Source organism: Fistularia commersonii, chromosome 22, assembly GCF_037954325.1.
Source record: "Fistularia commersonii isolate RoL2024-O1a breed Wild chromosome 22, RoL_Fcom_v1.0, whole genome shotgun sequence".
Lineage (NCBI taxonomy): Eukaryota > Metazoa > Chordata > Actinopteri > Syngnathiformes > Fistulariidae > Fistularia > Fistularia commersonii.
In genome coordinates this window covers 5,761,068-5,780,848 of record NC_141305.1, presented here as the reverse complement: position 1 = coordinate 5,780,848, position 19,781 = coordinate 5,761,068, and the positions used below count along the sequence as shown (strand labels likewise).

Sequence of the window (19,781 nt, the reverse complement as noted above, 5' to 3'; positions counted from 1 at the left end):
ATATATATATATATATATATATATATATATATATATATATATATATATATATATATGTAAAAACATCCATTCATTCACTCTCTCATTCACAACTATGAATGGTTTTGAGTAATCAGTGAACCCGCCGCCTGTTTTTGGACCACGAGGGGAAGATGTAGAACCTGGACAGAACCCAGGAAGAAGAACATGGAGAGACAACACTTCGTTCTATAAGCGATCTGAATTAAGTAAATGATGGATGAAAAATCTACACCATGCCCTGTTGTAACTAACTAACTAAAGGCACTTTGGAAATGTGTCTGTCCAAATCATTTTTACTCTCCCAGTTCCCTAGATGGCGTAGAAGTTTTTTTTTTGTTGTTGTTTTTCTGGACCCTGTTGACCCTGCAGCTGGTCTTTTGAAGAGTCCAGCTGGGCAGCAACAGAACCGCCTTCATCCTGTATCGTGTGCTTCCCTTAAGTCTCTGAAAGTGACAGCAGATGGTCACTTTTCGAATCCACTTTCTCCCATTCGGGTGTTTCACCGACAGTGTTTATACCACCAGTAATCCAGTCTTAATTCAGACTAAGATGCTGAAATGTAAACGACATCTCCTGATTTGCTGAGCTATTGTTGTGAACTGCTTCTGTTACTGTCAGGGTAAACAATATCGGAAGTAAGACACATGAATTAATACAGCTTTAATAAAATCTCTCTCTCAAGCACGCTCGGTTGTGGAGTGTTGGGGAAAAAGTGCTGGTTTGGTCTGGCTTATCATCATGGAAACTGTAACTTCTAGTGGCAAAAAAAAAAAAAACAAAAACCTGAAAACAACAGGGGGAAAAAGGTGTAAAATGGGCTCTTGTTAACTATGAGGTGAATATTTGACAATCTTTATCCAGTTGTTTTTTTGTTTGAATTTGTCTGCCAATACAAGTAAAGAAATTTTTTTTTTTTTCTGTCCTTTTCTCTACAGATGTGTGTTAGAGCCTCTGCTGGCCTACCTGGTGAAGTCGATGCGGATGTCGGCCTTCCCGCCGTGGACCTCCGTGAAGGTGAGGGGCGTCACGTCGCTCCAGATCTTCAGAGCCTCCCGGAAAACTCGCCTGACCTTCTCCTCTCCCATCTGCCAGGGAAATCGGACGATCCTGTGTGAGACACATACAGGTGTGAATCACGCATTACACACACACTCGTATACACATACAGGATGTGCATCAGCAGACCACCAGCCTTGATCAGATATCCGCTGTCCAATCAGCAGGGAGGTGCATTATTGTCACCCCCCCCACCTCCCCGGGGTTCCAGACAAAACAACACATTAAACTTCATATCCTATTTCCAATTTTTAAGAAACCACCCAGGATGAGAAATAAATCATCACTGTCATCATCATCATCATCTTTGTCATCACTATCCCACCGACACACACAGGCCTGGGGGCCGCTGGGTACTACTTTCAGTAGCGGATGTATCGTGTTTCTGCCAGGAGGACAATGTGTGTGTCAGACGAAATATGTTGCTGAGTCTGTTTGTGAGTTTGTGTTTATGCGGCCAGCAAAACAACTACTATGTCATAAAGCCATGAGTCGTTTTCGTGCAGACGTGAGGATTATCGATGTCTTCCAAGTTAGCGGAAACGTCGAGGGTCAGACATGTGGGTTTTCGAAAAGAATTTTTTTTTAATTATGCTGTTTTTCTTCTTGTTGAATCTGTTGATGGCAAATATATAGCTAATGTTGCCAGATATTTAGTGCTACTTGATGCATGAAGGGGGAAAAAGATCGTTACATCTGGAATAGATATTCACACAACAGATATTAGCCGCCAGCACAGCTTCAAGGAGCAAAAAACCTGGAAGTTTGTTGACTTGAAACAAGAAAAAAAGTGTCTCAGTGTTTACTGGTGTTGAGACGGATCTGACTGAAAACAGAAGAAAGCTGGGCTTTGAGTTAGTGAGTCATAAATTTGCAACAGATAGAATGTCCACTTCAGCACCGTGTTAATGGTCTCTCTGGAAAGGAGAATTATGGGGGAAATGTCTGTTGTTGACAAACAGCCATTGGATTTTACGCGGCGAAGGTTTGGAACAAACCTCAGCCACAAAATTGTGTAAGAAATGACTCGAGATCCACCTCAATAGTCTTGCTTATGTTGATTCTTTTGTCTTTTATGACGCCTATACAGTTTGCACATCTTTGTAGATATATTAATGTGCATATTTCCTATTCCTGATGTTTTTTTCTTTATTTTTTTTCAATAATTCCCTTTAAATGTTTGCCATTTTGAGACACTTTGAGCTAAACAGCATGCCTGAAATCTATGGGCTGAATGAAGCTTATTTTTATTAAAAATATTATAATTGTGGGCTTCACAGAAGCGCATTGCCATTTAATAGCTGGAAGGTTCCCAGTTGGGATCTGGTTCTCCCTCTATGGAGTATCCACGACACCCTCAATCTTGTCCTTCTAACTCATTGGTGTCAAACCGTGGCCCGCTGGCCACTTTTGGTCCACAGTGTAATTATTTTTGGCCCGCAAAGCCATACTAAATAATATGTGCCGGCCCGCTGGTGTTATGGCCTACAGCGCATGTACCGCTAATGCCACAGATCCCGGAATGCTCTGGTGGTGTTTTGGCACAAAAATCACGACAGGACCCATAAACATCTTCTCCTCTGTTGACAGTCATAGCGACCTTATGCTAATACTGGTAATGTACTACCCTTCCAAAAAATAGCAAAAGGAAAGGCACATGATCAGAGTAGATCAGTGTGTAGCAAACTGAGCTATAATTAATGTTTTCTTGATGCACTATCATTATTATTATTGTTATTATAATTATTATTTCACTTTTACATTTATTATCAGCCTGTGGTATAAGGTTAAAATTTAACTCAGAAGGCTGCAAAAAAAAGAAGCATGCGATTTTTTATGTAATCTTTATTTAAATAATAAATGCCATCGATGTGAATTTTAATTAGAATTTTAATATTAAGTTATATATTGCCTAGTATTAACCTTTGCTTGTTCCGTGTATAGTTTTTAAGCACAACTTGTTGAGGTGAAAAGGGTCACTGTTATACCTGGAGGAAGTTTTTTTTTTTCAATAAATATCAATGTTGGCCTGCGACTTTGTCCCAGTTTTGAATTTTGGCCCACTGTGTATTTTCAGTTTGACACCCCTGCTGTAACTTGACAGTTTAGCTAAATTTTTCACTTTTTCTCAATCTTGGCCAAAAAAGAGAAACACAAAATTACAATTAAAGCCTTTCCAGAGACTGGAGACTGACTTCTGTTTGCTGTAAACACTTGTCATCGCCCCAGTTTCATAGAACGTTGTCTCAGATTATCTCTTTCTTTTCCTGTAAACCTTTGATAAACAAAAAAAAACTGTCTGCAAGATGTGGCTGCGTCGCAGGGACCTCGGTGCTTCGGTGGCGCCTGAGTTCTCCCCAACAGTCACTTAACTGAGCAGTTTCAATAACATGGGGCCCAGTCAGCTGACCCAGCGTGACTTTCAGCGCCATACCAGAACTAAAGCCTGATATAATGCTTGGTGATTCTACACTTAAAAACAAAAGTAAACACGGGGGCTCATTAGCTTGGCTCTGCGCTTAAAGGGGAGCGTGGTCTTGTCAGGTCACGGCGGAGTGCAGAGCAATGTGGTGACTTGTTGCCGTGATCTGGATTTTAACCACATCACTCTGTCAGGTGTCACTGTGGGCGCTTTATAGGCTGGGTCCAGCAGAATTTCATTAGTCTGTGGCCAGCAGTGCCAATAAAATCCCCCCTCCCCTTCTTCTGAGGCTCTCCGCCTGTCTGTCTTAATACACAGTTATGTTAAAGAATGAGTACAATGAAAGGGACCCCGGGAGACGTAGACAGCGAGGCAGCAGCCAGCAGACGACGGCCAGACTCACATTGGTGCCAAGGCCTCAGATGAAAGCAGACCAGCACCCCTTTATCGCAATCATAATTTCTAGACTTCCATATCCAAGTGCTATACAGGCCCTTTTCCTCCTCCAGTCCATTCAGTGCATGAAACCAGTCGAAGCCTTCAAGCTGAAAAACGTTGTAAATATCCACCTCGACCTTTATCTGTCTGCTGTTGGTTATTACGTCCTGTGTTTGGTGAGGAGGAGCTGATTTAAGGAAACAAAAGAATATCTACGATTGCACGGTTGATACAATAAGTCCAGGTCCCGAGTTTAGATAGGAGAAGTGATCCGGTAAAGTATCTGACTAGTTAATGTTGCTCGATTAGTGCGCAGCGATTCTCGTTGGTTGTGAGGATCCAGGTTGGATTTAAAAAATGTCTATGTTTTTTAAAATGTGGATTATGAACTGCTCTGGCATAACATTATCTTCAACAGTCAAGTTATAGTAAATTAAAAAATGAAAGAAAACTTTATCCATCCGAGCTAAATGACTGTACTGCGGAGCCATAAACCGAAAAAGGAGATTAAGATTAAGCCAAAAAAGATTAACATTAAGCCCACAATATTTCGTCCTGCACTGTATGGTCAGGTGACGCTGTTCCTGCTTATTCCCTAAAGAAATAAAAAGTGAAATGGACATTTTCTGGAAGTGGCTGTAACAAGAAGCTTCCTGACCTCCAAAAAATGTAAGGCATTTTTAAAACCATAAAGGCTTCGTTTGACTTTCTTTTACACAGCCAACCAAAACATCGACAGGTTGAAATTATTCACCGATTGTGGAACTGAGCAATTGACTTTAGTAAATGATTCCCGTGCTGCCGTGTGAAATATGTTATTTTTAAAAATTATTAATTCCCATGAAACCTTGATATTCAGTCCACAATCTGGCTTCAATTTTACTGGGAAAAAACACCCAAAAGTGCAGCACCCCCACAACATGGAACTCCAGATACTCAGAGGGACCAAAGTTACCAGAGTTAGAAAAACACCAAGTATATAGTGGTTGGAACTGTGTTAAATTTGTGAAACCTAATATTATAATTCCCTGAAGTAGCGTGCCACTTCTATTTGATAGAAACTTCAAAAATTAACTTTGAAATCAAACTTAAAATGCGAACCGTAAGTCAATATCCCACGAAAACAGCTAAAAAAAACCTCATTGTATCACAGGGACAGTGCAACAGTAACTACCTGATTGTGCCAAAACTTTACCTGAAATCTTCTGTACTCTCCTTTTGCATTGAATTGCGACTTCTATCCTACAACTGCTCCAGTTCCTGTCTCCTAACTTGTACATTAGCTGGTGAAAAGAGTTCATCTGGATGTCAGTCTTGATTTTTGGTACCTGTATGTGAGGTCCGTCTTCTCCAGACGGCCTCCGTACAGGACAAAGCGACGGCGTCGGTGCCGCCCATGATAAAACACCTCCTTCAGGGCCGGGTAGTCTGGCACGCCACACCGAGGCCTATTCCAGGTGTTCGAGGTGGTGTTTGGCGAGACCGTCTCCTTCACCGGGTCTTGGGCATGAGGAACCTTCCCTCTCTTCTTCAGCTCAGGAAACTTTTCAGTCACCTGGAAAAACATTCAGTCTCGTCAGTAAGCAAGTTTTCGTTCGTTTGCCGAACAGAGATGAAGCAGACGAGTCACACGCACATTTCACCGAGCGGCCGATAACAAAGCGGCAAGACCGAACTTCCGTCCGGCCGATTGACGAATGGAATTTGTTTCAGCCACACAGCCATGTTTCGATCTGCTCCCGTAAGTCACGATCGAAACGCTTGACTCTGAAATGAGTGAAGGAATAAGCCATTCTTACGGATGCTGAATCATTTTCTTGCGCGTTCATCCAGTTCAGGGGTCGGGAACCTTTTTGACCGGGAGAGCCATGAAAGCCAAATATTTCTAAATATATTTCATCAAGAGCCATATAGTATTTTTAACGTATAATAAATTAAATATGTCTTACTTTTAATGCGACCTCTGGTGCTGCATGGATTCCTCCGAAGTGCCGCTTTATATTTGACCGTTTCATTGATGCAATTTTATCACAGCAAATTAGACATACCGCAGATCCAAATGTAAATTCCTGTGTGCACGCAGCCCGGAATGCACGGTAATCATCGTCTTTTTTTTCTTTTCGCCATCTTTTCCGTTACGATTATGGTTTTGGGTATGGTTTTGAGATGGCTATTTGGTAGAGTGATCACTTCTGACTTCCGACTACTGGTATTTCAGATCTTCGGTGACTGAATCGCACTTTTTGTGAGTTGCTTTCGATAAAAGCGTCTGCCAAATTACTGTACTGCAAAAAATGTAATGTATGAGGGTTGACGTGAATAAACTAGTTGGCTATCTGATAAAATGAATTTCTTCACCTTTATAATGACCCAGATGTGCTCGGAAGCCAATGGTTCCCAACCCCGACTGACGGGTGACCCGTGAAATTTATCTTCAAAACTAATTTCTGTTTACTTTAAAATGACACATGAAGAAATATCACAAGTATTTTAAAATCAGTTCCAAACTAATTTTTTTTCTTTTCAAACTCAAAATTGTCTGGGAGCCATGTGACGTCACCGGAAGAGCCATATATGGCTCGCGAGCCAAAGGTTCCCGACCGCTGATCTAGTTGGACCGTCAAAAATGACGACGGCAGTGTTTGTTCTTCAGCTCCTCATCTCGGTAATCTGAAAACGACCAAAGGAAAGCAGAACAAATTGCTTCGGCACTTTGGTTTGGAACGCTGGTGTGAGATTTTAGTTTGAGGTCGTGAGAAAGCGTCGGATGTGGGTCGGACCACTACCTCCGTGACCAAGCGGGATCGAGAGCAGTTACTAACCCGATCTATCATCGCCCGCTCTCCGACTTAAACCATCACTCATTTCAAACACTCCTCAGCTGGAAAGCGATTCGATCTGAACGTCGCATGAACGGCGGGTGCGCATTTCACAGAACAAACGCACACCTGTCTGCAGATGAGAAAAGAAATATTCATCCCAGAGCACGGTTTAAAATTAAAAGTATCAAAATGGATGATGTGGTTGACATCACCTCCTGATGAAGATCTCATAAAACTGAGCAAAAGCAGAAAACCACAACCTTTTTTGGGGAACAAATGAGCTGGCGGCCACCTTGAGCAGCTAGAGGGGCTCCAGAGAGGAGGAATTAATCTCTGGAAATTAATTCCAGATGTGCTTTTTTCCACTTCTAAAAGTCCAATCTCAGTGCAATGTGTGCGCCGGATTGTTAGAGTGAGAACCCCCCGTGCACGCTGCACTAATTACCCGCTGATTTGAGCCTGCAGATGGAAAATGTATCGAGCTCCTGGCTGGCAGAGATATCAAATGATCCGCTGCAGAAATATATTGTCGACTCTGTGTAGGTTTTCGGTTCTGGCCGCGGCGCATCTTTTAAGGTCTGTTTTTATCTAATTTACCCGCGTCTGCAGCTGGGGATTTACTCTTCGTCATCACTTCTGTATTTGAACGACTGCCCAAAACATGTTCGCAGTAAACTTCAATGAAGAGAAAAAAAAGGTCAAAAATAGACATTCGGTATATTTAATCATAGACAGATAAACACAGAAACAGTCCAGAAGTAGAAAACCAGTTTGTTTGGTATGAATATTGCTAAAACAAAGTTGGGGATTACAGATGATAAAGATGCACAAAAAGATTGTTGCACTGAGTGAAGCTCAAGCTCAAATCAAAACAATATTTATGCCAAATATTTATGCCAAAGGTCTTCAGCCCTGGCTGGAGGATAAATGGTCTAACCTGAATTCTTCTTTGGCCGATGAAAACAGCAACACAATTTCGCTTTGTAGTTTCTCAGCTTATTTTCTCTGCTGCTAACAGCTAATACAGCTGTATCAACATCTGTAGAGTACAACAGCAGAGGCCGGGATCCTCTTTCCCTTTTTGAAACGTCTCCATTGTGGGACGATTAAGGATGCATTCTCTTCTACTCTATTCACTTAGTGCTGCTTGTACCGCACCAAGACCGGTTAACTCGCCAAAGTGTATGACTGACCCGTCCACGTGAACGCCGCCTCCCCAAGGTCACCCTGAATTGGTGCTGACCCCTTTATGACCCCCCTTTGTAAGCAGGATGTGTAATGGAGATAATGAGTCAATGGATATCTGTGCTACAAAAAGATAGCATTAAATATCTTTACTAATCCTCACCGTCTGACGACATGTTCTGGAATGTAAAATGATGGAGGATGAGTAGGTCTTTTCTTGCAGACACGCATTGCAGTATTTATTAGGCTGTGTTTTTTCAATCCGGCTGTTTCTTTATCTTTCATGGTATAGCTGAGTTTACATTTAGCGTTGCATGAATCTGAATTACCATTACCGTTATCAAACTTTGTTGCAATATGTTTCCTGTTGGCTGCCGCTTCCTTGACTTGTTCAACTGTTGTTCTTTGAAAGAACAAATCCACACCCCTCTGAATGAGTCGAGCTTTAAGTACAAAATCGATGGAACTTTTCGTCATGTTAGTTCATCTGCCGCCTACGAGTGAGTTTAAAAACTCAAGACTCAACATCCCGGGTGAGCTCTTTAAACTTTACAGAAACACTGTCCTGGATTGCCTCGGAGAGCCCCCCTGCGGACAAAAGAAAACTAATGCAAAGACAAAAAACCTATTGTATGTAGCTGTGTGAGTATTACGTGGTTTGTTGCCCTGAAAATTCCAAACCCGAGGCTCGTATGCTAAAAACGTAGCGATCCCACGGAGTACTAAAATGACCAGGAACACTTATTCCAGTGGTGAAACGCAATAATTTTACCTTAATCCTCAGCTCTGAGGATAGTGACAGTAGCATCTTAATCAGGTCATGGAGCCATGTAGCTTGGTTTCGCTTTAGTTTTAGTTCTTGCCGATTATCCTTAAGCCCCCCCCCCGCGTGTCCCAGAGCTAGAGGAAATAGCTCTGCTTATTTCCACAGGGGCAAATTACAGAGGACAGTCTTCCAATCTGCACCTCCTCGTCCAAACCAAATCACATCTGCAGCTACGCTCGGTAGCAGCACAGTTTGGGTGTTCTCCCGATATCGCAAATGACTCGCAGTTCCGTTTCCTCTAAACAACTTGTGGGAAAAGACAATATCAATTCATTTATTTTTCCTCAACCGGATGTATTTATTTTTTCATGACTCAAATCTTTTACGCGACCCTTTACTACATTTGAATTCAGTTCTGGTTTCTCTTTCTGCTAAAGTTCACACACTGGATCCCTGAGATAGAGGGATGTTTCCATGATGTTTCACTTTTTCAGATAAAGGAAATTTTCACGACTTCCTTTGGTGAATTAGGTAGCATAGCTGAATGTTTGTATTTTGAAATTTAAATATATATTTGTATTTGTGAATGTGTCTTGCAGTTCTTGCACCCTGAGATAATTTACAATACCTGCTCCATGGAGGCAATTTTAAAAAAATACATAAAAGTCAGCACAATGTAATTTCCACATCATATAAACATTAGCCAGATGAACCTAAGACACCATAAAACTTGAAGCAGCAGATCATTCTTGTCTACATCACTAAATCCTCTCAGAGATTTATGTTCTCACCTGCATTTAATGATATTTCGGGGGAAAAAACTTTTTGGCTGACATTACCTTTCAAGATCTGGTTAAATTCTCTGTGCTTGTGTTGAACGATCTGACTGGTAATTTTGATTTTGTTAGGATTAATCTTGACAGAGATAGAAGTTTACCAGAGCACAATTTTTACTTAAACCATCCCAAACTGGTTCAAGTCCAACTTCTAGGACAGACTTTTCACTCTCAAGTGAAGGAGAATCTCCTAATTGCATTTTGTCCAACAACTGGTTGATCCTCAGTGTTTTGAATCTCACAGGCTCTTGTTGCTGATATAATCTTGCAGTCTTAATCAATTCTGCACCCTGATAATGTGTTTATGTGCAGAACATTCATAGCTCAATTAAAACTGATTGTTGACTGTCCGTTCTTCAATCTTGATCAGACTTTCAGGTAGCTACAGCCGCCACCAGATTGTCAAATCATTATTTTAGAATTGCATGAATTTATGGACAGAGATGTAATGAATGGCTTTAAGTAAAAATACTTACTAGCTTCAAATGTTGTGAACCTTTGGGCCACTTTGCTGCTTGACTCGTGAATATTCCTCTCCCTTCAGCCGCAGGGAATCTCAAAATCTTTGTACTTAAGACCTTAAGACACTTTGTAGCCTTGACTTGTTGCTTAGACACTTTATTATTTTATTAGTGTTTCTTATTCTCCCCCCTTTTTTTGTACTGTTTATACAATTTCCTAGTATTATTTATTATTGTTATGTTTTACTTGAAACTCTGGCACAACAATTTCCTTCAGGATAAATAAAGTTATTCTTATTCTTATTCTTAAAAGAGTCTAGCATTAAGCATGCTAAATCTTCACCTAAGACTTCACCTTTACCTTTTTTTTGATGCCATTGTTTTTCCATTGTTTTTCTCGCCTGTCATGCTACTTAATTTCGTGGTTTAACTTTTCCCTTTTCTGCGTTTTTACTTGTTCTGTTTAATTTAATTTAATATTTCTGCAATGGGGCTGCAATGAGAACAAATCACCCTCATGACTGACAATCACGGCAATCCTTCAGTCAAGATAGACACAGTAGAGAGTTACATGCCTATCGGTCCTTCCATCTCCTCCAAATAAGGTGACTTCTTCTCATAAACAACAACTTGGGCCAAACACAGTAGTCCACAAACCAATTAGCGCTGTCATACTACTTATGTCCGTTCACTGCTCATACACAATGAATGACATCGACCTAAATAGTCCGAAAGATAAATGTATGAGTTGTTTCAGCGCTGGTAAGAAAACGCCTCTGGGTTTTCGTGTCAGAGAAAGTGTAGTGGAATCAGCTGTCAACCCTTTCAAGTCCTTCATTAACATTAGATCTTAAGAGTTGAAAACTGAAAGTTGGAAGATTTTAGCTCGAGGACAGTCACCCCTTGTGTTTTTGTTGTTGTGCTCTGCTCCGCAGGTCATAATTGTGGGTTATTGGGCAACAAAACACAGCGGGGTCTGTGGAATGCACTCTAGTCTGCAGAAACACTGTGACTGATGGAACCGGATTGCAGAGCAAACAGTGCACAACCTGAGCCCCCTCTACCACCCCCACCGCCTCCTGTGTTTCACTTTGTTTAAAGGAGATTTTTGTATCGCTGCACAAAGCTCTTGTGCATGTCGGGGAGGGCAATGAGTGTGTGTCAGTGGGCAGGGGGGGGGGTGCGTACAGTTTCACTGGAATGGCTTCTTGTAGTTGTTATGGACAGACTCAATGGCTCCTGAACTGAGATCCTAAGAGATTTCCCAGGAGTCCTATAGGAACTGTCTGCGCGTTGCACTTAGAAAATTGAAAAAAGAGCTGTCTGATAGAGATTATATACAGGGTTATATGTACGTATACACCCCTTGTCTCTTGGAAGTTAGATGATGAAAATGTTTTTAATGACGGTGTCCTTTTCTCCCCCTTGCCCTTTTGTGCAGAAGACACGTAGTCTGCAGTGAGGTACGTGTCAGGTGTTATCGTTTGAAAATTAATATGATCCCATGTTGTTTTTGTGCTTTACTTACAACCTGCTGCAATCAAATCAACACGAATGGGCTCAGTGTATATTTGTCTCATAGCAAAGTAGAGAGAAACCTCTGCAGATCTTCTGAAACATAATGAAACACCCCTGATGAAGACTGACCTGCTAGAGTGGTAATGGCCAAAATCCAGAGATTGCAGATAATCTTCTTTTAAAGAAAAACATGATTGGACATTGACCTTATTGTCTTTGTCTTTTCATCACTGGAGGGACCATTAATGAGCTTTTGAAACAATAAACAAATCAAACTTATGCCAGCAATGAACTCATGTTAATCATTAAAACTTCAGGCCCGTATTGAAACATCATACTTTAATTATACTGTCGGAGTATATTTTTGGTTTCCAATTTAGCTGTCTCTGTCCCAGTCAGCTGTACTTTCTTAGTTGTTATCATTTATCAGAGAAAAGTCAGAAACTTATAATCATTTTTACATTTTAATCACTTTTGGTAAATTGCCTCACAAAAACATCTTGAAGAATTATTAACTTTATTAGAATTTGTAGGACATATGTGGATATTTTTGCTGTTTTCATTTGCATATTTGAGCAAGAATTTGCTCACCCTGGAGGTCCTGTCCACTCTGTGAACCCCTTACTTAAATAATCACAGACACTCTAGACTTTGTTAACATCTGCAAAGGTCCGATGCTGTTTTGCTGGCGAGGACATTTGCGTCTGCCATCAATCGCGTCTTACCCCCGCCCTCCAATAATCCCTGTGGGTGTTTGTCAAGGGTGGGGACCTGAACTGAGAATTACCCCATCCACATCTGACCTCTGCTCCCAAGTGAAGAGCAATTTAGACGGAGGTCCTCACTGGCCAATACTGTTGAGTGAGCCGGGGGAATATTGGCTTTCGGGGTCATAAAACTTCAGCTTATTCTAAGTAGTGTGTTTAACCCCCCCATCCTTCCACCCGCACACACACACACACACACACACAAAACCCCTGCCTGTGTGTCAAATGGATTGATTGACCCGTCTGACCTCAAGGCAAGGCAAGAGTCCAAACTTGCACGATTCCAAACGCCTTTGACAAAAAAGTTCAAGTTTCAAGTCAGACGGCAGCGGTAGCGCTTGGAAAGGGATCAAGAAATGTCGTATTACTTTTCATTTTTTTGTTAGACAACTTTCACAAAATATAATTGAAACAGTAAAATTCAAAGACTAGGAGCCTCCATGTGTATTTAATTTCAAAATTGGCTCAGTAAAAGTATTGGTTATTAATCATGCCTTTTTTGACACAGGTGACAGACAAATTTTGCGATTTAGAATTTTTTTTGAATTTGTGAATTTTTTTGAATTTGAAGCACACTCCAAATTTTCCATTAAAAATCAGCAAGATATTCATCTGAAATATTCATGTCTATTTCTTTCAAATGACAGAATAGAAATTGATGTGGTCACAACTCTGGGACTAAATGATAAATCATTTAGATAATCATTTTACTAGAGTAAAGTTATTTGTATTGCACTTCACACACGACATGTGCACAGGGCAGGGAAGTGAGCTGGCGTTCGCATGTTTACTTACAATTTCAGAGAAGGCAATGGAACTCCTGTTATGTTTGTAAAAAAAAAAACTCTGAACTATTAGTCTGTCACTTTCTGCTGAGAGTGCAAGAACCTGGTGGTGATGAGACACCAGACAGCCTGAGGGCCTGGGGCTGGGCGGGGGTCCCGACAACAGGGGAGGCGTACGGTACAAGTGAGGACACATCGAGCGTCTGGTTACAGAGGTGACGAGATCGGTGAGCGGCTGAGCTGCCGATCTGAATGCGGTATCTGAGCCAGAACGAGGAGGCAAGTCCTGACACGGAGTGTCAGAGGAGCGTCATCGGTCTCAGCGGCCCACCCATTGCCAGTGTGACATTGCTGTCAGCCTATCATGGCCTGCAGGCGGTCAGGGCACTTGCCACGGTATTTATTATACACTGCAGTGCAACTCATAGTGATGGCTAAGGAGGAGGATGAGCGGGGGAATGAAGTTGCTAACGGACAAGGACCCGATGACACTGATATGTATTGTGATACACTGACACACTCCACTCACGGACCTCCAAGGAATAACTAACAAATCGTCATCTCATGATTTCTGCTCGGGGCAAGCGATAAAAGATGCACCCGGGGGCCGTGTTCTTTTGTCCCCCTCAAGAATAGGGGAAAAAAATCAGATTCAATGAATCCTCCACGAACATGCAGAGAACTTGCATGTCATTTCAGACCTATTTTAATAAAACCTGAGACATGGAATATGTCCCCGAATTTACTTCAAAGCTCGCAAAAACAAATTAAGCAGCCGACAAAGAAATCCGTCTGTACGAAAACAGTCGATGCCTGCTGATGAATCTGCAATTTTCGGAGTCGGAGTTGAGCTCATGAGACAAATTGATCCGCCGAAAAGTGATGAGGCCTATACTTACTCCGATGCAAATACGTAAAGCAACTCATAACTTCGTCCCGGTAAAGGTTTTAAGACCATCTTTTCAAGTGGTTGTCATTTTATCAAGTACTAACAATGGTGTTTAAACTGCTTCCATTTCAGAAGTTCGAATTTATTGTCTTTTATTGTCTCAAAGTTAATGTATGAATGAATAATTACACTGATTTCTGAACTTGTGAACAGCAGCGTCGCTTTACGGTTTTTAAATGAGGCCTTTTTTTGCACACACACCTGGTCACAACAGCCAAGGCTCATAAAAACAGAACCCTGCAAGCGCTGGAGAAAACAATGCATCCTAATATTTATGTCGTGCCTCATACAATTTTCGTTTCTTTCATGCGTTTTGCCAAGGATGTTGGCCGCATCTCAACGAAGTATCGGAGGGAAATCCCTAGTAAACAGACACAGAATCCAATATGTGCCCCCAAAAAATGAACACCAATAGTCCTGAATGTGTTGTGCATCCACACAGCATGTGTTTTGAATAAAGACGGGGGAAAGTAGGTTTATCAAAGAGGAAATTTAAAAAGTTTGCTAGACATCACAAACTGATGAGATTTCAAGGATTTTGCCGTTTCAGAGGAGTTACTGCTGACACGACCTTTGACAAGCATCCAGCTTGTGTTGCAGAAAAACAAGAAGCACCTGGTAAAGCCAGACGCCTTTTCATTGCGATGGCATCTAACTGCCCACAGAAATTGTTTAAATCCTGGAGCAGTGAATCTGTATCATAGGAAGTAGGTCATAAGTGAATGTTTACTTGAGGAGCGTGATTAGATTTCAATTTGGAGGGTGTGCTCTTAGGTAGTTAAAGGAGACAGAAAGATTGTTTGCAGTCAGAGGATTGACTTTGCAAAACAGGAGGGAGCATGCAAGATATCTCATCAACAAATATCCCGCCGTTTTCCGTCTCAGCCCCCTTATCCAACGAATCATCTCAAAATCAGAAACACCCGGCTGTGTAAGGTGATGTAAACCATCTGGGGTCACATATCTTATCGCTTCTGCTACCACAAAGACTCTTCCGCTGCCACGTCATGTTTGCAGATCTGCTGCTCAGCGGTTTGGATAACCCATAATTCTATCCTCGATTGCGATCGTCAACGACGGCACAATTCCGAGCAGAGATCCAGTTACGGTGCGACTGCTGCTGCGCGTAGTTTAAGCCCAGTTCAGCTGGAAATGATGTTGATTTTAGGAGAATATCCTGACATTTCAGTCCCCATGAGAGATACCTCCTTGTGGAGCCTTGAAACTTGGCTGTTCTGCCAACAGAAACCATCCCAAGACGTCTCCTCTCCGGAGGAACGGGAGCGATGAAGCTACACGGCTACGGTCTCACGATTGTTTTGATTGGATTGAATTTAAATTCCTCTCATTGTCACTGGTACTACCGCTGTTGTTGCTTTACTTTTTACAACGGTAAATGTATCGTAAGCTACACTGTAAATGTTATCTTACAGTGTACTTTTTAAAGTCTTTTGACAAGGTGTGACAAGTATTTTGACAAGAATGCAAAAGTTAAAAACTTGTGTTTCAGTCAAAATAGAAGCGCTAGATACATGGGGATTACTTGGCCCCGAGGTGGCGCCTTCTTCTTTTTTTGTAATATCAAAACCGTAAGTTAAATGCACATGTTTGAAACATATTCATATACATATGACAGTAGACTACGATCAGTAAAATCAAAATTTGCTTTTCGATCTGTCTCCAGATAGCACTTGTCTAGGTAGAACTCTTATTTGTTGCTTATCTTGGCTGCTGTCAGTCCTACTAAACCACAGCTCAGGGGGATTCAGGGGCTTAATGACACCTCTTTGTAATATTTAGCACCAATTGTCCACTAGACGGCACTGTGTGTCCAATATGTAAAATATTCAATATTCGCACTCTTTTTTTCTTCTTCTTTAAATACATCTCTAAGGCTACAGGCCCATATAACCGAAAGACAGACCCAATCTATGACCTGTAAGAGCGAGGGTCCACGTTCTGTCTGATCTGACCCATACAGTTCCAGCCTTGTTCTATAAACTGCAGGTTCTCATTCCTCAGCCAAGATTTGTGCACGGATAAAAAAAGAAATCAGCAATGTTAATGTGCAATAGTTCAAAAGAGCAGACAGTGCGCTATCTTCCTCTTACTCGATGCGACAAAAACTATACAGCTGATTGTTAATGTTTTCTGTTTATCATACTTCGCCCAGACAACTGGTGGACTTTGGACCAACAATAACGGGTGGAAGAACAGAAGTACTGGAAGTATTTTACCATCGTTCTTGGCAACAAGGATGGACTATCCAGTTGGGGTGGAGGGCAGCTAACGTTACTTTCGATGAAACATAAAGTTTGGTTTTGATTATTTGTCACTTGTTTTGACAATTTGTTTGTTTTGACAATTCTCCACTCTGATTTGGGTTCAGCAGCTCTTGGTTCTGATATGAAAAAATATGGATGACAACTGATTTGGTTCTCAGACGTCCATAACTTTGTAGAACACATGGAGTGGGTGGGATTTTAGAGGGGGGTCTCAGACACTGTTCTTACCCAAATCCATTTTTGTGTCACCTGAAACAATGATAACCTTTGAACCTTTGAGCACCTTATCAGTGAGAACCCGCTGCCTGATTACCAACCACGGCGTCTGAATAACTTCCTTGGGGGGGGATGGGGGGTCGACATGTTATTTAAATGCATCCCCCGTTATGTCTGATTGGCCGGTCGCAGCTGTGACCTGGATCTGCTCGATGGGAACACGGCCCGTCCGTGATGCAATCTCTGCTGTCACGGATCTCGACCAATCACTTCACTTCAGAAGATCTGCGCGACGGGGCAAAACTGAAAGGAAAAGCGAGCCGCTCAGGTTTTATCGACAAAGGCAAACAGTTGGCTGTCTGCCCCCCCCCTCTTCAACTTGAGCAAGAAAACAAGACACTTGATGTATCGCGTTGCCCTGAATGCCACAGACACTGAGGCCTGTCCAGGCCTGTGTAATCACCTACTCGATTGTCAACAACTGGGACCAAATCGACGAAAATACAGATTAGGCCTTCCAGCGTAGCAGACATAACAAAAAGCTTGGTCGCAGGTGCACCGGGGCTCTGGTGGCCAGGAGCTAATAGGAAGTCATCCGACCTGTGTGGAAACTCTCCATTCTCTTGTTCCAGTGTTGACGTAAACCAAGGGACAGCAGCGGAGTGTATCAACTCGGCAGCAGAAAGCATATATCCAAGCATAACGGGAAATCAGCTGTTCTCTGTATTTTTGTTGATTTTTTTTTTTATTTTTATTGATCTTTCTTTTTGCTGGTTGCTCAGTTTTTTTTACCCTCATCAAAATTATCCTGAAGATACATTAAGTAAGCGTCTGTTTCCACGTCTGTTGGCGATGCTAACACACCTGAGAAATCTTTACACATTGAAATCTTCTGACCACATTAATCACATACTTGTAAGTAACAGCATAGAGAGTTTCGGTAACCATTTTCCTACTGCAAAAGTTCAAAGAGGACAGTTTTTTGAAATACAGTGGGGATAAGTTGTCACATAATGACTTGATATAACTTAGCTAATTGATAAACCAGAATACGGCCACTCTCTGGGGAAAATGTACTTCTAAGACAAAGTGAAAGTGACCTGTCATTCTATACATTTGAGAAACAATAGCGTGGTATGTCGCTAACGTTAACAATCGTACCATAAGTATGTGTTCTGACAGTTCACTGTTGTTTCAAATTTGTAGATTGAAGCCACAGGGGTTGAGGTCATGTCTTGTCTCAACACTTTGAGTAATGACAGAAAAACATCCACTGGATGGGGCTTCACTGTGGGAAAGACCACCACGCCATTTTTCTTAAGACATCAGGGGGTTGTATTCGTTTTTGGGTTAATTCCTGAGCGTGTTTGGCTGATCTGGTCTGAAATTGTAGAGGTGCGATCAGCGCTGACAGCGCAAAGGCCGGTGTCCAGTCCAAATTTGTAATAACATAAGAATGGATGCGAGTTAATGTGAGATAATGTGATAGAACGTAGAAACAACTGCCTGGAAAGCAGCGATGATATCTTGGAAATTCACCAGATGCTTATCTTAAAAGCTGCAAGAAGGAGAGGAGATGGGATTTTAATGCCAGGTTTACAAAAAAAAAAAATATTTCCCTCGGACGTCAAGAAGCTGTCATTAAGTTCCTTCGTGGAATTGCAGGAATTTTCATGAGCGCTAACAATATAGACTTGAAGCGCGTGCACGTGGCTGTGTGCGCGTGGCTATTTATTCCAGCTGTTTGTCAGGACTCGTGTAAGTGTACCTGTAAACAGGATGTGCATGTGGAGAAAACCAGCCTGCTCAGCATAAATAAAAGGTTAAATCTTTGCTCCGGTAAACAGCAGTACGATGTCGGGGAGGGCACGCGTCAGGGGACGCGTCAGGGTAAACATATGAACAACAACAGCTTAAAAACACATAAATTATCTTCGACCGGGAGAAGGACGCCAAAACAGGTATAAGTGCAGGAGCCTGACACGGACGCCGCCGCGCCAGGTCCTCCTGGATGACCCCTATCTTTTATGGAGTTGTTGACAAAATGCTTGTAAGACCTGTTATTACTGCTTCCTGCCCTGCAGACGCTGAAACACAGCAACCCTCCGGCCTGAGCCACAACACGTTGCTGCCGCCACCAGCCCGACACAACTACCCCCCCTGAGGATAGTCATTTCTGGAAAGCAAGAGCAGAGCTCCTGCTTTCCAGCCCCGACCCCCCGCCCCCCGCCCCCCTCACAGTGACAGGTCAGCCGCTACCTTGCACAAAACAGACCATTTTCCAATCACACTCTTAGGTGTCATCAAGCAGGGATTAACTCCCCCGACAATTCGGTCGTCGCCGGGCAACCCCAGACCCCCACAGGGGGGGGCCTCAAAAAAAAAAATCCTTATTCGACCATCATTAAATATCATGTCCGCTCAAAGAACCGGACGTCAATTGAAATATGTCCGCGACAAAGTCTCAACCTTTAGTGTTTCATCAGTTTATTTCAGGATTTCTATCCATTTTTTATTGTGCTTGTCTTGTATTTGTTCTCTAAGCACTTTTCAGGTCATTTCAGCAATTCAATAACGATTTTTTTTTTTCCTTCAAGTTCTCTGAAGCCAGTTAACAGGTAGTTACTCATTATTTTAGGGAGTTTCATGCAGAGTGGTATCACACGGTTGACAAATTTGTGGAAAAACAAAACGTAACCGTTCACTGACGTGAATTCTAAAGGTCGGGTCAAAATGCCGGTGCAAAGCAGGGGGTCTGCGGCTTTATGTCGACCGAGTGTCATTAGTTCTGACGGGTGTTATGGGGAGGGCTTCATAAGAGGCTTCGAATGTTTGTTTCCAACAAGCGTGCATGCACACGTGCGTATGTTTGTGTGTGTGTGTGTGTGTATGCGCGTGTTTGTATAACGGGTGCAGAACCCACCGGTGGCAGGAGAAAGAATGAGGAAAGTCAACAACCACCAAATTCCCCCAGATTGCTAAAACTACTCCCACTACTAACTACAACAACTACTAATACAAATAATAACAACAACGCTAATAATAATAATAATAATAATAATAACAATATCAATACCAATAATAAAAATAAAATTAAATAAAATAACAATAATAATAATATCACTAAGAAAAATAAAATAAAATGAAATGAAATAAAGTAAAATAAATAAATAAATAAATAAAATAAAATAAAATAAAATAAAATAAAATAAAATAAAATAATAATAATAAATGATGAATTGCGACGGGAGCGC

General features: G+C 41.8%; 1 protein-coding gene across 1 annotated transcript in view; it reads right to left on the bottom strand.

Moving 5' to 3' along the window:
• Positions 1-19,781, bottom strand: part of mmp11a (matrix metallopeptidase 11a) — a 31,298-nt gene that overhangs the window by 11,178 nt on the left and 339 nt on the right. The window contains exons 2-3 of the mRNA XM_086169855.1: positions 5,266-5,492; positions 985-1,128 (exon numbers count right to left, since the gene is read on the bottom strand). Coding sequence (XP_086025981.1) covers positions 985-1,128; positions 5,266-5,492 — 371 coding nt within the window. The remainder of the gene's footprint in view (positions 1-984; positions 1,129-5,265; positions 5,493-19,781) is intronic.